General features: G+C 38.9%; 1 protein-coding gene across 5 annotated transcripts in view; it reads left to right on the plus strand.

Annotated features, from left to right (window-relative positions):
• FSHR (follicle stimulating hormone receptor) overlaps positions 1–20,285 on the plus strand; it is a 104,128-nt gene that overhangs the window by 41,351 nt on the left and 42,492 nt on the right. For 3 of the 5 annotated variants that reach the window (XM_066178087.1, XM_066178085.1, XM_066178084.1), the window contains exon 2: positions 9,328–9,399. In XM_066178087.1, the coding sequence (XP_066034184.1) occupies positions 9,347–9,399 (53 nt within the window). In that variant the 5' untranslated portion in view covers positions 9,328–9,346. Of the gene's footprint in view, positions 1–2,710; positions 2,887–7,790; positions 7,878–9,327; positions 9,400–20,285 lie in introns of those variants that run through there. The other 2 variants (XM_066178088.1, XM_066178086.1) reach the window with 2 other exon arrangements.

Here is a 20,285-nt window from a genome sequence, read left to right on the forward strand (position 1 = left end):
ACTAAAGTTGGGGATTTTTTTTTTCTGCTTTGTCACTTTAAGTGTTATTTCAAAACTTAAGCATTTAAATGTGTGCTTCAGTAGTTAAAAAAAGTAAATTCTCCACTTGCCATGGTGTGGGAGAAACAGGAGCATGTGGAAGAGGCCCAGTACATTTCTGTATTTCAGAACTGCTGTGTTAGCACAAGTCTGGCTGGTGCCCTGGGAAGAGCAGAGTAGGTGCTGTTTGCTTCTGGGACCCCTCCTTCCAGAGAGGCTGTTTTCCCAAGAATTCCAGTTGAGTTACTTGTGTTTAACACTCATGCTGCTCTGTGGAAAATACAGCACGTAGTAGATAGCAGAGAGAATATTTACTTTTACAAAGCTTATATTCAAATAGGAAAGAGGAGAACAGTCGAGTCTCCAAGTGCTGTTTCTTAAATGGTTTGTGATTGCTCTGGCACCGGGAGTATCTGATATCTCATTACAACTTCAAACAAGCCTTTGCATGTATCCAAATTAATCCAAATATTTGGTGGGGACCCTGTTACTTGTTAGACTGTGTGCTAAATAGGGAATGTAACAGTGAGTGTCGTTCTTTTTATTTCATTAATATTCTGGGATATTTTAGCTGTGTCTCATTAAGCAGCACAGGTATAGTGCCTATGAAGATATGGATGAGAAAGGAGATAAAAAGCACTCTAGCTGTTTCTAATGAATTTATCAAGATGAAGTGATACAGTTAAGTTATTTGGTGTTTTGCCATCCAGTGATGATTCAGTAAGAAGTTTTGCAGAAAAACTTCCTTTTCTCTTTTACCTTTCCTAAGGCACCCAACTCAGAACTTAAGGGATTTTGTCCCTGGAGGATTTGTCTCAGTCCACAAAAATAGCATCATGTATGGTGCTAACATAGAAAATCCCAAAGTCTTAGAGGTAGAAACACTACACACAAAGAACACTTGTCACCTTTCTGGTACAACCTCAGATGATGAACAAACGCCTCTTCTCTCCCTGCTGTGAAATAAAATCTTTTTTGACACATTCTTGGGACAGGAAGAGTCTAAATGACTGGCTGTGTGTGAACAGGATGGCTATTCTTGCACTGAATCAAAAGAGGGGAAGAAAGTTGCGAAGACAATACCTAAAAGGCCTCCCATCTGATTGGACTGTGGACATTTTCCAGAACCATATTTGCTTTGACAAGTTGCCCATGGGAAAGAACACAAAGTAAAACAATCTTTTTGCAAGAACAAAATACCCAGTACTTGTACAATGCTCCTTTTGTTAGGAAAATATCCAGAGAAATTAATATGAATAGATGTAACACCAAGAATGTGCTCAGTGTGAATGAATTTTTAATGGCTCCTTCTCACCATAAAGATGGTTGCCGAGATCAAGGTCAAGTTTTAAGGAAGTTGTACATTCATCACATGCTGTACATTTCTCAAAGGCCCCTGTGAGTAAGCTGTGAGGAATAAGGATGCAACTTCTAAAAGTAGCATAGTGTCTTACAGGATAATCAATACAAATAAAAGTATAGCTATTTGTAAAAATAAAGCAATCACTATTTCCTGGCTCTCTGTAACCAAGACAGGATAACTTCATTCACTTGTGTTATTTATCTTGCAGAGAACACTTTTCACAGCATGCCTTTGACATTAATAGAAGCAAGTTAAACTGTGCTTTCAAGCTTACTGCTGGCCTTTTTTATGGTAACTCATTCCAAGCAGTTAAACTCGTCCCAGATGCGAACATGATAACTGTGATTCTGCTCAGAAACCTAAAGAGGACTTGTTTGTTGCAATTTGTGCTCAGCAGCACACCCTTTTTCTCTGCGTGTGTATATACTGTAGAGGAATCCAGAGCTCCAACTTTGCTTTGCTACAGATCTGGGTAAGCTTAAAGCAGGAAGGAGATCCCTCCTGCCAAGACAGAATTGCTTTGCCTGCTTTACCTGATGTCATTTGTGTTTGTGACATATCTTGTGCACTACTGCTACCTAAATCTTCAACAAAATTCATTGTCAGGACTTTACAAAATGAGTTAACACACAAAAGCAGCTGGTCTGAATAATCACAATTCTTGTGCTTCTCCAGCTTTGCCTCAGTGTAAATCAAGCCAACCTAAATACACTGAAATAACTACAAAAAGTATAGACCATTAAATATCTCAGAACAAGTAAAAGTCTTGGCGTTGCATTCCTTTTTCTTGCTGGGAATTTTGCCATCCTCTATCTTTTTTTTTTTTTTTTTTTTTTTTTTTTTTTTTTTTTTTTTTTTTCCTGCTCGTCTATATCCAGGTTCCTCCCACCCTATTCGAGGAGAGCTATTTAAAAAGCACCTTGGAGCTTTATTTTTAACTGGGTGCACGTGTGACCTCAGAAGGAAGCTATCTTCTGCCGTGGGGGGATGTAGCAGTGCTACTGAGGACAGTGTGTGCTTTGTCCAGAAATGAAAAGGCTATCAGTGCTGAGACTAAACATGCCATGGCTTTGGGAAACTAAAACTCCTCCTTTGGGAGGAGGGAGAGTAAGCTCTACAAGCCCATTGCTTGACCACTTTTACGGTCTTTTACATGCTTGGTTGTTTTGTTGTTTGTTTTCCTTTTTTCTCAACAGTTGTCTGTTTCCTTATCTCTCCTTATCAGCTGTTAGCTGCCTACGGGCAGCTGTGTGCAATTAATTAGCTAACCTAAGCAAGGTCCTCGGGGAAAAACAAATCCCACAGCAAATTTGCAGTGTGCCTGTGGGAGCAGCATCACAGCTCTGCTGGGAAAACAGGCATGTTGTTATCCATGCTGTGGTGGTGTGGGTGCTCGGCAAGTGAAAAGCCTACAGGACAGTGGGGGTGTGATCTTGAAATTCTTCCCTGCAGCTTTTTGTGGCTGGGGGGCATTATTACGCTGGGTAAGTGTTAACTAAATTTAGAATAGGAATGCAATCAATACTGTTAATTATCCTTTTAATCTAATTCCAAAAAGAAAAGGAAATTGATTTTTATGGGAGGCCACTGATGAAGATTAAGGAGTGATTTTTCATCAGCTGCTGCACTTATTGCCTTTTAGATTCAGACCTGCAAAGCAGACAGACATCACTAATAACTTTATAATCACAGTTCTAATTGTATTTACTTTGTCTGTACAATAGCTCACAAAGCAAAATATTTTCTTTCTCACAGATGCCCTTTATATTACTCCCAGACCTGAAGAGATTCCCAAGTAGCCTTCCTGAAATGAGGATACATTCCCTCCTAGATTGACCCTGTGTTTTCTGTCTTTTCCTTGAAATATGCATTGCCTTGGAATACTCACCTTTACCAGCTTTTATTATCCCACAAGAGGAATAAACCAGCTGCACCGTCTAGATAACTTCTTTCTCAAGCATTTAAAAGGGATGAGCAGCTGGCTTAAGCACATTAGGTGTATGCAGTGATCAGATGCTTCAATCCAGATTGTGCGTGTTAGCAAGGGATTACGCTCTTTCTCTCATAAATCCATTTACATGTGTGTGAAGTAGGGCCTCTCAGACATTCAAATCCATGGATCATGTTTCAGTTGAACAAATGAATTGCAAAGCTCTCCCTCCATTATTTAAGTGCACTTGTGCTATCAGGGTCCACTCTTTGAAATGAATCTGTAGTTATATGAAGAGTCGTTATTAGAAAAATATTCTGCTTGGCTTTGGTTTTCTCTTAAAATAATGCCTTATCTCTCTGAAAAGATGAGACAGCAGGATGGTGGGAGATGTTTTTTGCCACTGCTTGTGCCATTCCTCATAGCCCTGCTTCACTCAGCTTTACAAAGTCCCTACTTCAGGATCCCATGGAATTGAGATGACTAATACAAATCTTTTGCCATTCTTGAATTAAAGCCTCATGAGTGTTGAAAATAGCTTAGCAGCATGATATGAATGCACTCTAAAGACTTTAAAACCAAAAAGCAAAGAAACCCAAGCTTTTTGCATTTAGCTTGATGGTTTTTGAAGCCTGATGTTTTAGTGTCCAATTTATAACTTTTGTACTCCTCTCTGCCTGCTGTTAGAAAAGGGAAAATATAGCTTTGTCTGAAAGCACCTACAACCTACTTAATAGATTCCAGAGATTTTCCACCTAGGCAACTAAGTAGGAGAAATACTTTAATGTTCACATATATCTACATATGCCCCTTCCCAGTGAGATGTTCGCTAGAACAAGACCCTAGTCACAGTGAAGTCATATGACAGTGTGGACCCATTTCAGTGAGCTGGAGGCTTATAAATGTTCTTCATAAATTTAAATTAAATTGCATTTAGCTCTAAGGAATCTCATGATTCATTCTAGTGAGAATTAGGACAGAAGTTTAGAGCCAAAGTGACACAGATCAATTGATTTACACCATCTGGGATGTGGTCTGCAGTATCTATTTGTCTCCTTTTACAGCCCAAAAACCGAAATGGTTCTTCACTGTTGTATTGACTAATCAGGCAAAAACAGAAAAAAAAATCCACCAGGATGCAGGATCTTGTTGATTTGTGCATTTAATCAAGAGCACATTAAATAGGACATAGAATCATTTTGTCTTCCCCTGATGTACAGCAAAAATTCATCTGTTGCTTGTGCTGGAACCTCCAGCACATCTCCAAAGCAATAAGCAAAAACAAGGAAACAACAAAGAAACAACCAAAAAGAATTACAGAGAGTAAATCAAATTTCACTGTAAATCTTTGTTTAACAAAATGCATATTGCTGCAGAGGATTAGAAGGTGATGGCATCAGTCTATTAGCTCAGAGATTAAAGTAAAAATGTTCTTCAAAATCCTATCGCGTTTATTTCTTTGGAACCAAAGTTGGTGATTTAGCATTATGGTCACTGAATCTTTTTGGCTTTTTATTTTATTTTCCTTTGGTCTTTAAGTTATAAAGTTTATAGTATCTGCTTGATATAGTTCATTTTAACGTCAAGAATTTGCAATTTACATGAGGCAGGGAAGATAATTCTACAATGCACACACATTTCTGATTAACTGTGTGTGACTTAAGTAGATCTAAGAAATGAGTTTTAAAGAGTGTTTTGAAAGACCTAAATTCAGCCATGCTTTATGATGCAGAAATTATTTTATTTTTTTTAACAGTCTAATTTCTGATAAACAGTGTAGTTCTTTCTTGTGCAAGGTTATTGCTAGTGGCAGGGGGAGGCCTTCGCCTAGGAAGGGGGCTGGGAGGAGGGGACACCAAAGCAGTGTGGGAGCAAGTTCTGGAGGAAAATTTATGCCAAGAGCACCTTAGTAATTGTTCAAGAAAAACTTGTGGGACCAGGGTCTGAGAATTCATTTGATGAATGTGTAAAATAAACCATTCTGAACACAAATGCTTAACCTCACAAACACGGTGTAGTTACTTTGTCTTGACTTCATGGGTTTCCTTTGCACTTTTTTTCAGAGACAATTATCAGAAATTACCTATATAAGTCCACTTTTTTATCTTCTAATTTAACAAGTCTTTTTAATCACCCATACCTTGAGCATCAGATATTTAAATAATGACATCCAGTCCTCCATTCCTTTCGTGATGAGATCAGTCTCTTTTCTGTCACTGGAATCATGTGGGGCTGGATGAGAGAGCATTAATTTTTCTGAAGATATTTTTTCCTTCATGTCTTATGCTCTGCCTGTCTGAACTACTTCAGCCAAAGAAGACACTATTTTTAAAAAAGATCGATAAATCTCTTCATAACTGGAAATGTTAGAGGGTTATTCAGGAACATTTTAGCAGTGCCTGCTAATTTCTGTTCTTTGCATCATGTCCTCTATAGGCTTTGAGATTAATTTGCCACTATGATATTTCTGTGATACTGGACACAGCCATACAGAAACAAGATGCATTTGTATTGTTTGTTCTTCATACTGGTATAAAGTGCAAGTCATCTGCGTCAGTGGCTTCATAATAACCAAGACACCACTGTTTTAAACAATCAGGTTTAGATGTCCCTATACAAATAAGCAAATCTGTAGGAGGTGGTTCTGTCCTTGTCCTGACAGGTTTGGCTTTAAGTAACAACATTTTTAGTAGCTTCATAATAGAGGATTTTACTCACACCCATTTATAAGACAAATGCAAATTATATAATGGAGAGATATATAAAACAATTAAAAATGCAAAATATCTGGGGGAATTTTACATGTTGAGTCCAGAGAAATATAGAAAGTATGAGTGTGATAGTAAAACTGAAGCAGATATCTTCAGTTCCTACCAATAAATTCCTCAATAATCACTTTTAATAGATATTTAAGTCAGGCTTTAGAAACCTCTCCTGGATATCACAGCATGTATTGAAGCAATGGGCCAGACTTGAATCTGTCCTTTTACATAGTGAATAACAACAGTTAATATTGTCATTTTTCTATTCCCAGCTACGTGTATTGCCTTCACACAATGCAGGATAAGCATGTGACCATCTGGGGCTTTCCACATTTCCTGCTGTGTCATTTCTTCAGTTTTTGGTGGCTCCGACACTGGAGTCCTTTCTAGGACTTTCTCATGTCTTGTGTTGGTACCTGGCTCTGAGTTTTCAATTCCACACCATTCATTGAATTTTTAGGCCTTTCAGAGCTTTCCTTGCTGGTACCTAAGTGCCAACATAAATTTTTGGGACCAAATACTGCATCTCTCTCTAAGTACACTTATTTTAAAGGAAGTTTTTCTTTACTTGCTTCTCATGACCTGAAACATGCTTGAGCAAAGGTGGGCTGTATTCATTTATTTGACCCTAAAATAGCACCAGAAACAAAACCTAGGAAATGCTTTCCATTTATTTTCTCCATGTACCTCAGAAAGAATTGGTACTGAACAGCCCGTATCTCATGTTAAGTACAGATTGATTCTTGGAGACTATTTGGTGAGATTTATTGACAGTAGAGAATTTGACTGGTTATAATAGATTCTATTCATTATGCAGTGGATAATTCAATGAGTAGCTGATTCTAATTTTCACTGTTAGTTATGCCTTTAAGTCTGACTTTCTGTAGCTCACTCAAAGATATTTAAAAACAATTTACCTCAATTTTTTCTAAGTGGAATATGAGATTTCAGCTATTAAACTTCAATTCTGTTTTAACTGCTTCAGGACACTAGACATGTGGTTCCTGAATTCTGGCACCTTATTAACACAGGATATCAGGGTCTTCTGCCAAGAAACTCAAGGTCTGATTTTTATTTCTATGCAGAAGTGGCTTTTCTCATATTGGCAACCCCATCTATGAATGAGGTTCCCTTCTTTTCATTATTTTCTGTATCAGACTGTAATTTCTTGTTGTGGTGAAGCACACTGTAGGCCAGTGTTTAATTAAAAATTGCAAATGCCCCGATGACCTGCGCCTGCAGAGAGAGGATTCATTTTAGGACATTTCCATAAAAAAGGGATCGGTGGCTTTTCAGACAGAGCCCTTTTACTAGGGCTCAGAAATTAGGCGTGCATTTCTACAAAGCAGAGTTTGAGAGAGATTTCAAAGCAGATCAAAGTTAAAGGGTTTCCTGATGGTTCAGCTTTGTAGCACTAAGCCTGCTGGGTGTTCTGCAAGGATCCATTGTACCCATCCACTCTGAAAGCACAGCCACAGCTTTGCATGCATTACAGCAGCCCTGTTTTCAGTCAGGTTTTACAAATTGCCTAATCCAGGTTAGGCCTTTTCTGGAAGCTCTTTTATCCTTCTAACATTTGCATAATCATCTCAATACTGTAATTCTTGTGTGACAGTGTGTTGAAGCTCTTTCTGATTTACATTAATGATAGTACAAGAATAATGAAATACCAAATTGACTTCATCATCTTTCACAGCTGAGAATACTATAAATTTCAATGTTTAAAAAAAGTGTGGGACGAAGTTCACTCCTGGTACAATCACTATGACATCTCTAGAACTAGGTGAGTTGTGCATTGACTTTTTCCTGCTTAAGCAAATATTAACTCATGAGGGGGTAGATTCTATTAAAGACCTACAATTAAAAAATGTGAACTTGTCACATTGGTACTCTGACAGAATAATAGATTTTCCTCTAAAATTTTTATTTAAATATGATGATCTCCCATGAAAAGTCTCAGCTAATCATCTGAAATAAAACATAGATGAGGATTGCATGAATACTTCATGTAAATGGCAAGGAAGTAAGTCTTTAGTTTTGAGGCATTATGTTAAAATCTGCAGGACTGCACAGCAGGTAATTGCGGGCTGAGTTCCCATTTCTGTCCTCCTGCAGACCTTACAATGAGCACATGAGCTGAAAGGTGTTCCCAAATATTCATGCAAAACCAGTTCTGCGATGATGAAAATTAGGGGTGGTCTGGCAGATATATTCACTGAAAAAGAGACTTCCATGGTAATGTAGAAAATATTCATTTCCATGGAAAAATAGGCTAAGAAAGTGAATCACAGGGTATGATGTATGTATGTAATGGGTTCATGTAACATGGGTGACTTTTTTTTTTTAAAGAACAAAACATTTTTTAACAACTATCTGTCAATGCAACCAATATTATCTGATGTCTTGTGATGGGCAGGTCATGTTAGTTTATGCCTTTGTTCATGCTCGCTTCTTATCATTGATTAAATGTGTGAAAGAAAACAATCATGCAGATGACAACTTACATTTCTCTGAGGAGTAGTAGAAACCCTGGCATTTGCTGAGTTCCATCAGAAGTTTTCTAGTTCTTTTTTGTTTATTGCAATTAAAGGAGATGACTCCAGGTTAGCAAAAAGGCCTACATGGTATTTCAAATGAGTTTTCTTCATAAAGCCTATTCTGTGACCTTTAAAAATGATAAAAATGTTGTCCTGGTGCATGTGACCTGGTATTCGAAAGTCCCAATTTTGTGGCACATTATGAGCTAATTAGAAGAGAGACTGTGAGAAGCCATGAAATCATTAAAGTTGCAATGATGGGAGACAATAGCTGAGTCCCTACATTGTCTGTGCAGTAGGTTAAGGAATTTTCCTGAATGAGCATGGATTAACCACTTTATGGCCTTGAGTAAGCACCTCATCCCAGTCTGGCTACACAGGGGTGCTTCATTCTGTGCTTGAGCAGTTGAGATGAGAAAGATGCTCTTCCCCTTCTCAGCAAACAGAAAAGCTGCAAGTCTTGATTTCTTCCCGAAGCAAATAAGGAAATGGCACCTACTAATGGGCGCTTTTCCCCCTAAGCAGCCCCAGCGCTGTGCTGTAATTTTCGATGCTAAAGCTGTATTTAGATGCCAAAGCCTTCAGCACACAGACCATCCTTGTGCCTATGAGAAAGGCCTCTCCTGTGCTGGCAAGGCTACTGCACAGTCCTGTGTTGTGAATAGTAAATAATCACCTCATTTTCTCTATTTTCAGGAGATTTGTCCTCACCAAGATGAGAATCATTCCCAAAGGAGCTTTCGTGGGACTTGTTGACCTAGAGAAAATGTATGTATTGTGTCAATATTTACTGGGAAACAACTATTTTACTCCAAGCAACACTTTCTGATTGCAGTTCCTTTTACAGCCTGTGAGCAAGTCCCTGTCACTGAGCTTCATATAGTTTTATCTATCTGTTTAAAGAAAAAATGGAATGCATTTTTACTGGCACCTTCCAGAGCAATGTTGTCATAAATACATTTTCATATCAGCAACCGGGCAGTGTTCAGTCAAAAAGGGCTGGTTGAGCATGGAGTGTCGGTGCAGTTAATAAATACAGTGCCATAGCAGAAGATCATAGGAAACTGATTATTTTGTGAGTTTCGGAATGAAACTCACAAAAAGGGGAAAGATTAGGGAGGAAAGAGCTCCTGTGAATAATAGGTCAGCTAATCCTCTTTTCACTAATGAATAAATAGGATTGTTTTGTGCATGTTCTGAGGCAGCTGGCAGGATGTGTGAGAGAAGTTTCTTATGGGTGATAGATCCAAAAATCTTAGTACACGAAGAGTGTAAGCAGATCATTTCTGTGAATTTTAGTGATCAGCCTGGAGATGCAATTATGAGCGCCTTTGATGAACAGATGTATCTTACATTCCTTAGTATGCTATTTTGGAGGTATTGCATCTCCACCACTAGAAGGGAAAACCCTTGGTAACATGTTTCCTACTTCTCTTCAACAACAGAAAGTCTATGGCTTAGATGGTGCTAGCACCAGAAATTATAACCCTGACTGTCCAACCTGAGCTATTCTGCCTCGTGTATGTTTTTTCTGAAATATTTCATATACGGGCAGATTACATTTTGCTTAGAAACAGAACAGCACTTGCGCCCTGACAGGAGAGGATCACGAACAGGCTGTTCACCCAAGAGCAGTCTGAGTGGGAGTGGGGAAATGTACTTAAAATGCAGCACCTTTTTCAGTGCTGTGTGTGTAATGGCAAAACTCCGAAGGACATTTCTCTGCATCATTTCTACCCTTCTCCCTCGTACTCTTGCATGAATAAGGGATTTAGCAAGAAGGTAGTGAGGGTTGGCTTTAGCCTAGTCCTTGTGGAAAATCATCGAGCACTTTGTACTGTGAAGTGGGTTGCAGAGTGCATTGTGAACTGCTTTTGTTATCTTTAATTACTCAGAAACCATATGTCAGATGTACATCAAGGCATTGAATGGAATGTTTCTAAGTGGTGATTTATTGTTAACCAAAAATTATGTATGGAAATGGGCTCAATTTGAAAATACATCTAGCTACTAGTAGTACATGGAGGAGAAATGGGGACAGTCAGTTTAGAGCAAAACATCCTTGAAAGTAGAGGTGTGATGAATATGTAAATGAGACTAATCAACATCAACAAAACTGGGGTATTTGCAGATGATATAGCAAACAGATAAAATTTGAAATAGCTAACAAATCCTAAACCTAACCCATAAAACATTCATCAGAAATATTCATGATAATGCAGGGACAAAAAAAGTGGGTAATCAAATAATAGATTTGCATATAAAAACACAGCCTTTGCATGAAAGCCTTTTTATTCTTGCAAGATCATGAACAGAAAGAAAGATTAAGCAAACTGTAGCCTATTTAAGGAAAACAGTTATTAATAATGTGATACCTCCATATGGTAAAATGTGGATGGCCTGATGTATACAAATGAGACACTTAAATGTAGTGTATGTGTGTGCTCCCCTAGAACTGAGTAGGCTAAAAATGAAGAGTGACAATATTTTCTGCATGTGTTACTGAAGAAGAACAGTATCTTCTGCAGTCCAACATAGCTGTACTCGTGATTTTCATCACTAATACATCATTCCTAAGTGTGTTTCTGAGAACAGGGTAGGTGTTAAAGCCCAGAATTTGGAGGGAAATGGTGGTCTCTGGAATCATCCACAGGGGATGAAGCAGTTGATTACAAGTTGGAAATGTGATGGTCAGAGGCTGTCTTGGGCATAGCAGATTTTGGCCTATTTAAGACACTGGTTCAGAGAGTCCTTTGGGAAAGAGTCCTTAATAACAAAGAAGTTCAGGAAGGCTGGACATACTTCAAGAAGGATATCTTAAAGGCACAGAAGTAGTGTCCCTATGTGCTTGAAAGAACTGTCAGGGAAGACCAATCTGGCTAACATGGAGCTTTTGCAGGAATCCAGGGAAAAAATAGAGTTTATGACCTTTGGAAAGGTCAGGAACTCAGGAAGAATACAAGGATGATGTTAGGTCATGTAGAGAAAAAATTAGAAAGGCAAAAGCTCAGTTAGAATTCAATCTGGCCACTGCTGTGAAAGGTAATAAAAGGGGTTTTATAAATATATTAATGACAAAAGAAGACCCAGGGAAAATCTCATTCCTTTAGCGGACCCAGGAGGAATCATTGGCACCAGGGCTGAGGCAAACACTGAGATATTTAATGCTGTCTTTTCCTCAGTCTTTAACAGAAGACTGAGGACAACCAGTCTTCTGTTGTCCTCAGAACACCTCCTGAAAGGAGATTGTAGCTGGGTAAGGCTCAGCCTCTTCTCCCAGGCAAATAGGACAAGAGGAAATGTCTTCAAGCTGTGCCAGGGGAGGTCAAGGCTGGACCAGGGAGAATTTCAGAATTTCCAGAAAGGGTTTTAAGGCATTGGAACAGGCTGTCCATGAAAATGGTGGAGTCATCACCCCTGAAGGTGTTCAAGAAACAACTGGTCATCACAGGTTTACTTGACGTGGTGGTGGTGTTTGGTCAAAGGTTGGACTTGATGATTTTGGAGGTCTCAAGGATCCTTGAGGGACCCTTTCAACTTAGAATAGCCTGTAAAATCTCTCTCCTTTCCAACCTTAATGATTCTATGATTCTAGGTTAAATCAGAGATGAGTCCTCCCTAGAGAATCCTAACCATTATATTTCCCTTCAAAGTGAATGAAGGCTTTTGAATTTTCTGGTTTTCAAAGAAAAATTAATTCCTTGATATTTTCCTACTTTCGCTATGCATTTTAGTATCTTCCCAAACATTCAAACAGAAAATGTCAAATACTTTTCAGTCAGAGTATCTAGGGACGATCTCATTTGTTTTCTATTTGGACTGTCCAAGGACTTTCCAGAGTGAACACTAATGACCATGATTCATAATGGAAAAACTAGTGTGACCTGGAAAGGTTGGCATGGAGGTGTTGATCTGACCTCCCTGGTGAAGCTCCAGTTTTAGTCACCATGACAAAATCTTTTGGGTTTCATCTGATTTTTGTTTTTTTTTTATTTGGCAATATTTTCATTGGATTTTTTTTTTTGAAAGAGTGAGAGCCCATTTGAACCATTTTCTAGTTTGTCATTATCTTCTCAACCATCTAAATTCCTTCAGTTGCTGACAAAACACTAAATTACCATTTCGCAGACTATCCTATGGTGCAACAATTTTCCTTAATGTTCTGGGAGAAGCATCTTTTCTTCTTAAATGAAATGTTTAAAGTTATGAAAAAAACTTACAGGCTCTAATTATCATAAACTTCTCTTACTAAACATGCAACTTGAATTTTCATACAGAAAACTCTTCCAGAATCCCACAGGTCTGAGAAACAGCCTTGCCATCTTGTTGCCAGCAGCTTTCCGACTTCTGCACAGCTCTGGCTTCATGATAATTTAGCAAATAGGTGTTCAGGAAAGCAGATTGGTTATTTTTGCTACATGTTCAGCCTACTCCTAGGTCTTAGTCAACTGGAACGTGGCAGTTCTTCTGGACTTCTGCTTAACCAGCTTGTTTACACTCCCAGAACTAATTAACCCTCCAGTCACTAAATTAAAAAGCAGTCCCATGCAGGCACATAGCTGGCAAAAATCAATCTGACATACTCTGCAGCAGCTATGTCATCCTCAACCTGCACAAAAAGAGCTTAATTTGGAGTAGAGACAGTCAGAAACAACAGTCAGTCTCTTTTCTTCTGTTGCTGAGTTTTCTGCTGTTACTACAAGGTGGTAAAGTAGATTTGTGAATCTTGATCTAACAAGGCCAGATTTGGCCATGATATTTATAGGAAGTTTGGTCTGATTGTGTTACCCTGTGCAAGCAAAAGAGGCTTCAAGCCTGTACCCTGAGGCACAATCCCCTTGAAAATTCATTATCAGTTATTTGTTCTTTTTGAAGGGTTTAAGCTAAAACATAATGCTTTGGTTCATCATTTGCTCTCAAATTCAACCTGTGCCCAGCCCAAGGAAATTCAGCTGAGAGGATGAAATACATCTTGAACTAGAAGATGTCACAGATGAAAAAAATCACCATTACTGGCCCTGTTTTTATTTTGGAAGAAGGCATTACTTTAACAGATGCTGGCAAATACACATTTTAGGAGCATGAACCATGGTATGCATAACAGAGTTTGATGAGTTAAACGCTTAATGAGCTCTGGGGATCATGGAAAGCTATATTTTTTGGGTTGAGGGAATCCACCAGAGCTGACACTCCTGGAAACAAAAGTTTTCTGTCCATGGGAGACAGCGGCTAGCTACTGCTTCCTCGTGAATTTGTAGAGAAAAATAGCCCTGAATCATGTATTTACTCAATTACTTAGTGCATTTAAGATTTTTGGGTTTTCCCTTTGTTGAGACTGTGGATCCAGTGATAGTTCCTAAGGACAAATGCTGCTGCTCTGTAACCTAGATACACAATCACCAGCTTATTTCATAAACAACCAACCTGTTGCTAAAATCTCTCCTGTTTTCCCCTGTAGGCTAAAAGGCAAGTCACACTTTCCTTTGACTCGATTAGGTCACACTGACTTACCTTTTATGTTTAAACTCAGAGGAGTTACATGCGGACTACGGAGACAGAAGACAGAATTTTGAATCAAGGGGTGTCTCTCTTTCTGTGGCTGGGGAAGGACCAGAATTCTTGGCTCGATTGTAAGTCTCACCTAGAGAATTCGGCAGAATGCAAAGACTGCACGTTCTCTAACAACCTGGCAAATTGATGCATTCACCATCCAGACCTTCTTCAGCAGTAGCCATCAGGCTGCCTGGGCTAGCAAGTGGCTAACCCGTCCCATGTGCTCCTAAAATCGGCTTCATTGAGCTCCTGGACGTGACTCTGTGACTTTTTTCAGCATACAGCCCAAAGACATGGGAGTGAAGGGGTGGAGGCAGGAATCACAGGATCACCTAAGGATGAGCAATCTGTGTCTTCTGCTACCAAGAAAGCTGTTCAGCATTTCATAGCTTCTCCAGTTTTTCTTGTATTGTGTTCTGCCTCATTTGATATGCAAACGACTGGGCTTAAATAAGTTCATTAAAGCTATTTTGAGAAAATGGTTATGATTCAGTGTAGCCAAAGCATTTGGAAATTGTATCTAGGCAGGAGTTGCTTTCTCCCTTTCAGTGCATAGTTGGATTAACCTGCTATTTTTTTTTTTTGCAAGCAGAAAAATACAGATTTTTAGGATCTACTGTGATATATAAGTTAAACAGTGCTTATAAACATACTTATAAAAATATTTATTTACATCCCTAAGGAGAAAGTGGTACTCAGACCATTCTATGTACCAAAATACATACTGAATAAGGTAAAAGTCATCCTTTGGTAGCAAATACTCCAGGGTATATTCTCAAGGTGCAACGCTATGGATATTAAATTCTAATTTACATTATAGGAACTTCTGTGTAACTTTCTGTGTCTTAAGGGCACACCATGAAAATAAGTATGCTACTTAATGCATGTAAATTAGTCTATGCATTTTCTCTCAGGGAACAGAGGACTACTGTTCAAAAACATTAAGGCAAGTAACGAACATAGGCAAAAAAATTCAAAATTCAGGCTGTTATCCCAAAGAATAAACGTTTGAATGGGCCATTACTGTGATGTGAGGCATTCCCTCCAACCCTGGACAAGTCAGCAGGCTGGTGACCAGAGGCTTCCTGGCTCCTGCAGCTGGTGGTCAGGCAGGGAGCAATCACCAGAGGCTTCCTGGCTCTCACAGCTGGACTTGCAAGTCCCAGATGCCCCCACCCCAGGTGACAGTCTGTGTTTGATGGTGATTAGACAGTTGGAACAGGACTTTTCCTCAGTGGAGGGGTTGGTGGCACTTCAGGCTTTTGATTCAGCAGCAAAATCACGTAAGAAAGCTTGTCCTCTGCCAGACATGCATTTCACAGCTCAACAGCAGCCAGAGTGTGTCAGTCTTCTTTAGCCCCCTCTGCCCTTTGAGATGGGTTGCCACAAATGGGATGTGAAAGGCAAGCAGGCACTAGAGCTTCTCCCAGGGGTCCTGTATCGCATGGTAGTGGTGGAGCCGTGCCAGGTGCCGCAGTCTCTCTGGATGGCTGTGAGCTGCCAGGGTACTTCTCCTTTTCCAGGCAGTGCCATTGCTACAGAAGACCCTCCTGCAGCCTTTGGAAACATCACCTCCTGGACAGCAAACTTTTGTGTTTGGTGTGAAAATACAGGAAGCCTGGTGTTATAAATTCAGTTTATTTTATGCCAGTAGAAGCTATGCCTTGCATTCCAAACACAATAAACAATGAACAAAGACTGGGTGGCTTTATTATAATCTATAAACCTTTTGCTGCATCATCACTTGGTACTCTGCTTTTCCCTGCCAAAGCTTATCTGTGGAAGAGATCTTCCACTTTGCAGTTACTGTTGTCATCCCTTGCACAATTACAAAAACTGGAGGAGAAATTTATTATCCATGTCAGTTACTCACTGCCGGTGTCAAAGAGCAGAGATTTAATTACAGTTTTGCTACATTTCAGGGAAAGATAATCTGATCTCAGTCTTTTGCTAATGCTTGGGTGGAACAAAATTACAACTAAAGTAAAAAACCCTTAGAAGAAGAAGCTAGGAAATGTAAAATCAATTAATAGTGTTCATATCAACATCTTCTAAATTTTCTATTCAAAAAGTCTCAGAAAAACACACTAATATTTGCATATTTTAATTGAAACACATCAGAGCACAAGAAAGAAATATTTCATAATTCTTTCTATGGGGTTTAGTATCTTGATGCTTGCTTTCTTTGATAAAATAAATTTAGAAAGAAAATACATTTTGTCATTACTTGCTTTTGTTGAGCAAGAATGAGCTTTGTGGTAATGAACTGTTAGCAGAATCTTTATTTGTTAACTGCATTAGTGTGAAGCTAGCATTAAAGACTGAAGTATTTAATGGGAGAATCATCTTGCACATCATTTCAGGTCCCTGTTTTACAGCTGTCTAGACAGAGAGGGAAAGAAAAAAAAAACGGGAACCAACTTGTCTGAATGTATGCTAAATGCTTTAATGCCTCTCCCCAGTGACATACTGTTCAGATCACCTGAATTCATAAAACATGAAACGTGGGCAAATGCTTGTGTGAGTTCCCACTCTGTTTTAAGAGGAAACTTTGATCCAGTGTTCTTCTGCCTTCTTCTGTGCTAACAAAACAGATAAAACTAAGTGCATGCTAAATTAAGGCAGCCTTTTTGCATATATAAGTCTAGGTTCTCAAGAAGCCTCATTCTTCCAAACTGAGATTTGAGTGTGAAATGCACAGTTCTTAAGCCCAGCAGTCAAAAAAAAACCAAAAACCCCCAACCCACCTCTGTAATTGAAAATGTTGTGAATATCAAGATTTTTTTTCTCAGTTAGTAAGATTATTTCTCGCTTGGCTTGCCCTGATCTTAGACAGTTTGCTGGGCTTCCCCTGCCACCACTAGAGCAAGAAGCTGTGCCAGAGGGGTGGAGGTTCCACATCACACAGAGATATTTCCTTCCTCTGGATCATCAAGTATTGCAAGGCAGCCCCAGCCTGGGTCCTTGCGTTAGAGGCATGAAGCTGATTATTGTGACTGGCAAACCTAGCAAGCAGCTTCAGAATTGATGGTCATCCTGCAGTGCAGAATTAATCCCATAATCTTTCTTCTTTTCTCCCATGGGTATGGTCACTGCATGCTGAGGAGGCTGCTATGTCTGCTTTCTGGCCAGCTTTTTGGCATTCATCTCAGGTGCTTTTGGGTGGGTTTTTTGTTCCAAGAGGGTAGGATGGATGCTGGCAAAATCAAAAATTTTTCCCCAAAATCTGTCACTTCTTCAGTTTTCATCTCTTTCCTCCGGAAGATTCATTCTATTTGGAAATAAAGGAAGTTTCAAGCTGTATTTTATTATTATATTCATGTGCTTTCAAGGTAGAACAAATGACTATCTAAGTGACTTTGTAAATATAAAAATACATATTTACTAATTACCATAAAATAATCTTTAAGGTGGCTGAGTGGTACATTTATTAAATTTATTTACATATACCATGGAACTAAGAACTCAGAATTGCCAGTTCTATTTACATTTTACATCTTCAAATATAATTCATCACTCATACATGGCAAAATACATGGTTTTTCTCATGTGATGTGTCAGAATATTGTCCTGAATTAAAAAAGTATCTTTTTCTTCATAAAATCAGTATATTCATTCTAATATCCCCAAATAATTGGCAAAAAAATTTCCCTTTTGTGTGTTACTTACGTATTAACTCCCAAATTTTTTGATAGAATTCAAAATTAAAATGTCCTGACTTGAAAACAGGATTGTAAATACAAAATTAAGGTTTTTTAAGAAAAAAAACCAAAAAATATATTTTCTAACTACAACAAAGTTTTTTATAGAATTTTTCCTGTTAATCTTGCTGAGTGTATTGTAACTGTACCAGCAAGTGAAAGCAAAAGGTGTGACCTCCTTGAAATTGTGTCCAATTTGCTCTAAATGGGATTTGCCTCAATATTTATTGTTGCCACTACTAAATATTGTCTGTAGAAAGAAGTCTGGCACCAGATTGGAAATGGTAATTCAATTTCAGGAGGATTTCAGGAACACCTTCCCATATTAATTTTATCCAGCTTTTTTGTTTATTTTAGGAATAATGCTAGTGGAATTGACATGTTGCAATGAAGGAGTGTTTCCCATTGCTATACAAATGCTGATACAACCCTCAGCATTTATGGAAAACAAATGTTGAGATGAAGTCAAGACATTTATTTTCTAAGCAGGAGATGTTGATTCTCTGACAACATTATATTGCACAGCCTTTATTTTTATTTTGCCAGATGATTGATGTGGATTTAATCATTAGTTTGATGGCTCCTTTGCTCAGTGGAGAGGCAACTGAGAATTTTATCATTATTAGTGTGCTGCATTTTGATTTTTCTATCAAAGGCTCTGCTGGCCCTAATTCATCCCAGGTGTAAAATCAGAGATTCATTTTACCTATTGTTTGTTTTGTGACCAAGCCAAGAACAATTTGCTCACGAAACACTGTGAATATTTGTTTTGATTTCTAGAGCAGGAACCTGGTTTGGATGAAGACTTCCATATATGTGTGTAATTCTTTAAAAATAAGTAAGAGTGGTGAACCTTTTGTGACTAAACCACCCACCCCCTGGCAGAATCTATATACTTATATACTTACATACATGCATGTGTGGTGGTGTATACATAGGGAGTAGTCTGGGAAACGTTTAAATTGGTAGGATTTAGAATGGTAGACAGATACTAAGCCAGAAAGTATTTTGAATGCTTGGGGAGCCAATACCACAGATGGAAATTACCAATGGTTGTGAGAGAAATGGATAAAGCTGGAGAACTCTTGATGTCTGTAAGTTTTCCAGACTAGTCAGCAGAAGACGGGGAGCTGGGGACAGGGACAGGCTTTTGACTTTCCCCATTCAGAAACTCACCTCTGAGAGCTGCTGATGTGACTTTCTGAAGGAGAACATTCAAGAGAACATTTCTGGAACAACTGTGGGATAGTTCATCTACATGGAGAATATATTTTATCCACCTCATAGGGTGCTTCCTTCTCTGAGGAGAAGAAATGCACATAATAAATAGGGGGTTTCTCAGCACAAATGACAGGAATGGTCTCTCCATTTTGTCTTGTGCTTACAAGTTTCTTCACTAAAAGCAGAAATAATGCAGAATTTCATGTGAGGACAGAATTAAACCAGTTTTTGTTATTTGGAAGCATTGTTTACTTCTGTCTTGCTTTTCTGCTCAAGAGCACAAAGATTTATATCTTTATCTGGAAATGTTTATCCTTTCTAGTGTAATTATGAAGTGAAGGTGCTCATTAGACATGTCTAATCCCTTTGTCAATCTTATCTTTTATTCAGAATGGGGTTTTTATAGTGATCTGCTTTTCATCTTCATTCCCCACGTTTTTAAGGCTTCTTGTGCTGGATTTTTAAGATTTATGCTTTTACCATCTGTTCTGTGAGAAGGGGTGAGCACGATGCAGTGAAAAGAACGTGCTTATTTATTATTTCTGTTTCTAATTAGATGAGGCTCTTTAGGAGAGCTGGCAGCAACAGAGCTCCCTGGAGGAAGGGGTGTTGGGTATTTCCATTGTGGGATAAAGGGGCTTTGCAGCTTTGAGGGGCTGCAAGTGGTAGGAGAGTTAGAGGCCAGAGATGGATATGTGTCACTCAAGGGCTGCCCTGGAGAGCAGGGAGTAGCCCCAGGAGTGATGGACAGAATTTACAGGAGGTCTGAGCAGAGCTTACTGCCACTAAGAGCAAGCCATTGAGGAACTTGGCCACTCGGTGTTTAGAGATGGACTTCACAAAAGAGGGGGTCAAACTTTTCAGCAGGGTCAATTTCAACTACGTATAAGAAGCTTTTGACTGTTTGGTGCCGAACCACTAGAATGTGCTGCCCAGAGAGATGGTAGATGATCCATCCCTGGCAACATTCGAGGTCAGGTTGTTCTGGTCTCTGAGCAACCTGGTCTAATAGATGTCCCTCTGGGAAGGTCAACTGCATGACCTTGAAAAATCCCTTCCAACCTATATTATTCTATGATTCTATGAACTCCAAACCTCCAAAGGCACTGGATGTCAGGGTAGAGAGTATATAAAATCTTCCCAGTCCTCTTCCAATATCCTGTAAGGTTTTTCTGCTTT

This window comes from Chamaea fasciata, unplaced genomic scaffold (genome assembly GCF_029207755.1).
Source record: "Chamaea fasciata isolate MVZ Bird 193981 ecotype frontalis unplaced genomic scaffold, bChaFas1.0.hap1 SCAF_3, whole genome shotgun sequence".
NCBI lineage: Eukaryota > Metazoa > Chordata > Aves > Passeriformes > Sylviidae > Chamaea > Chamaea fasciata.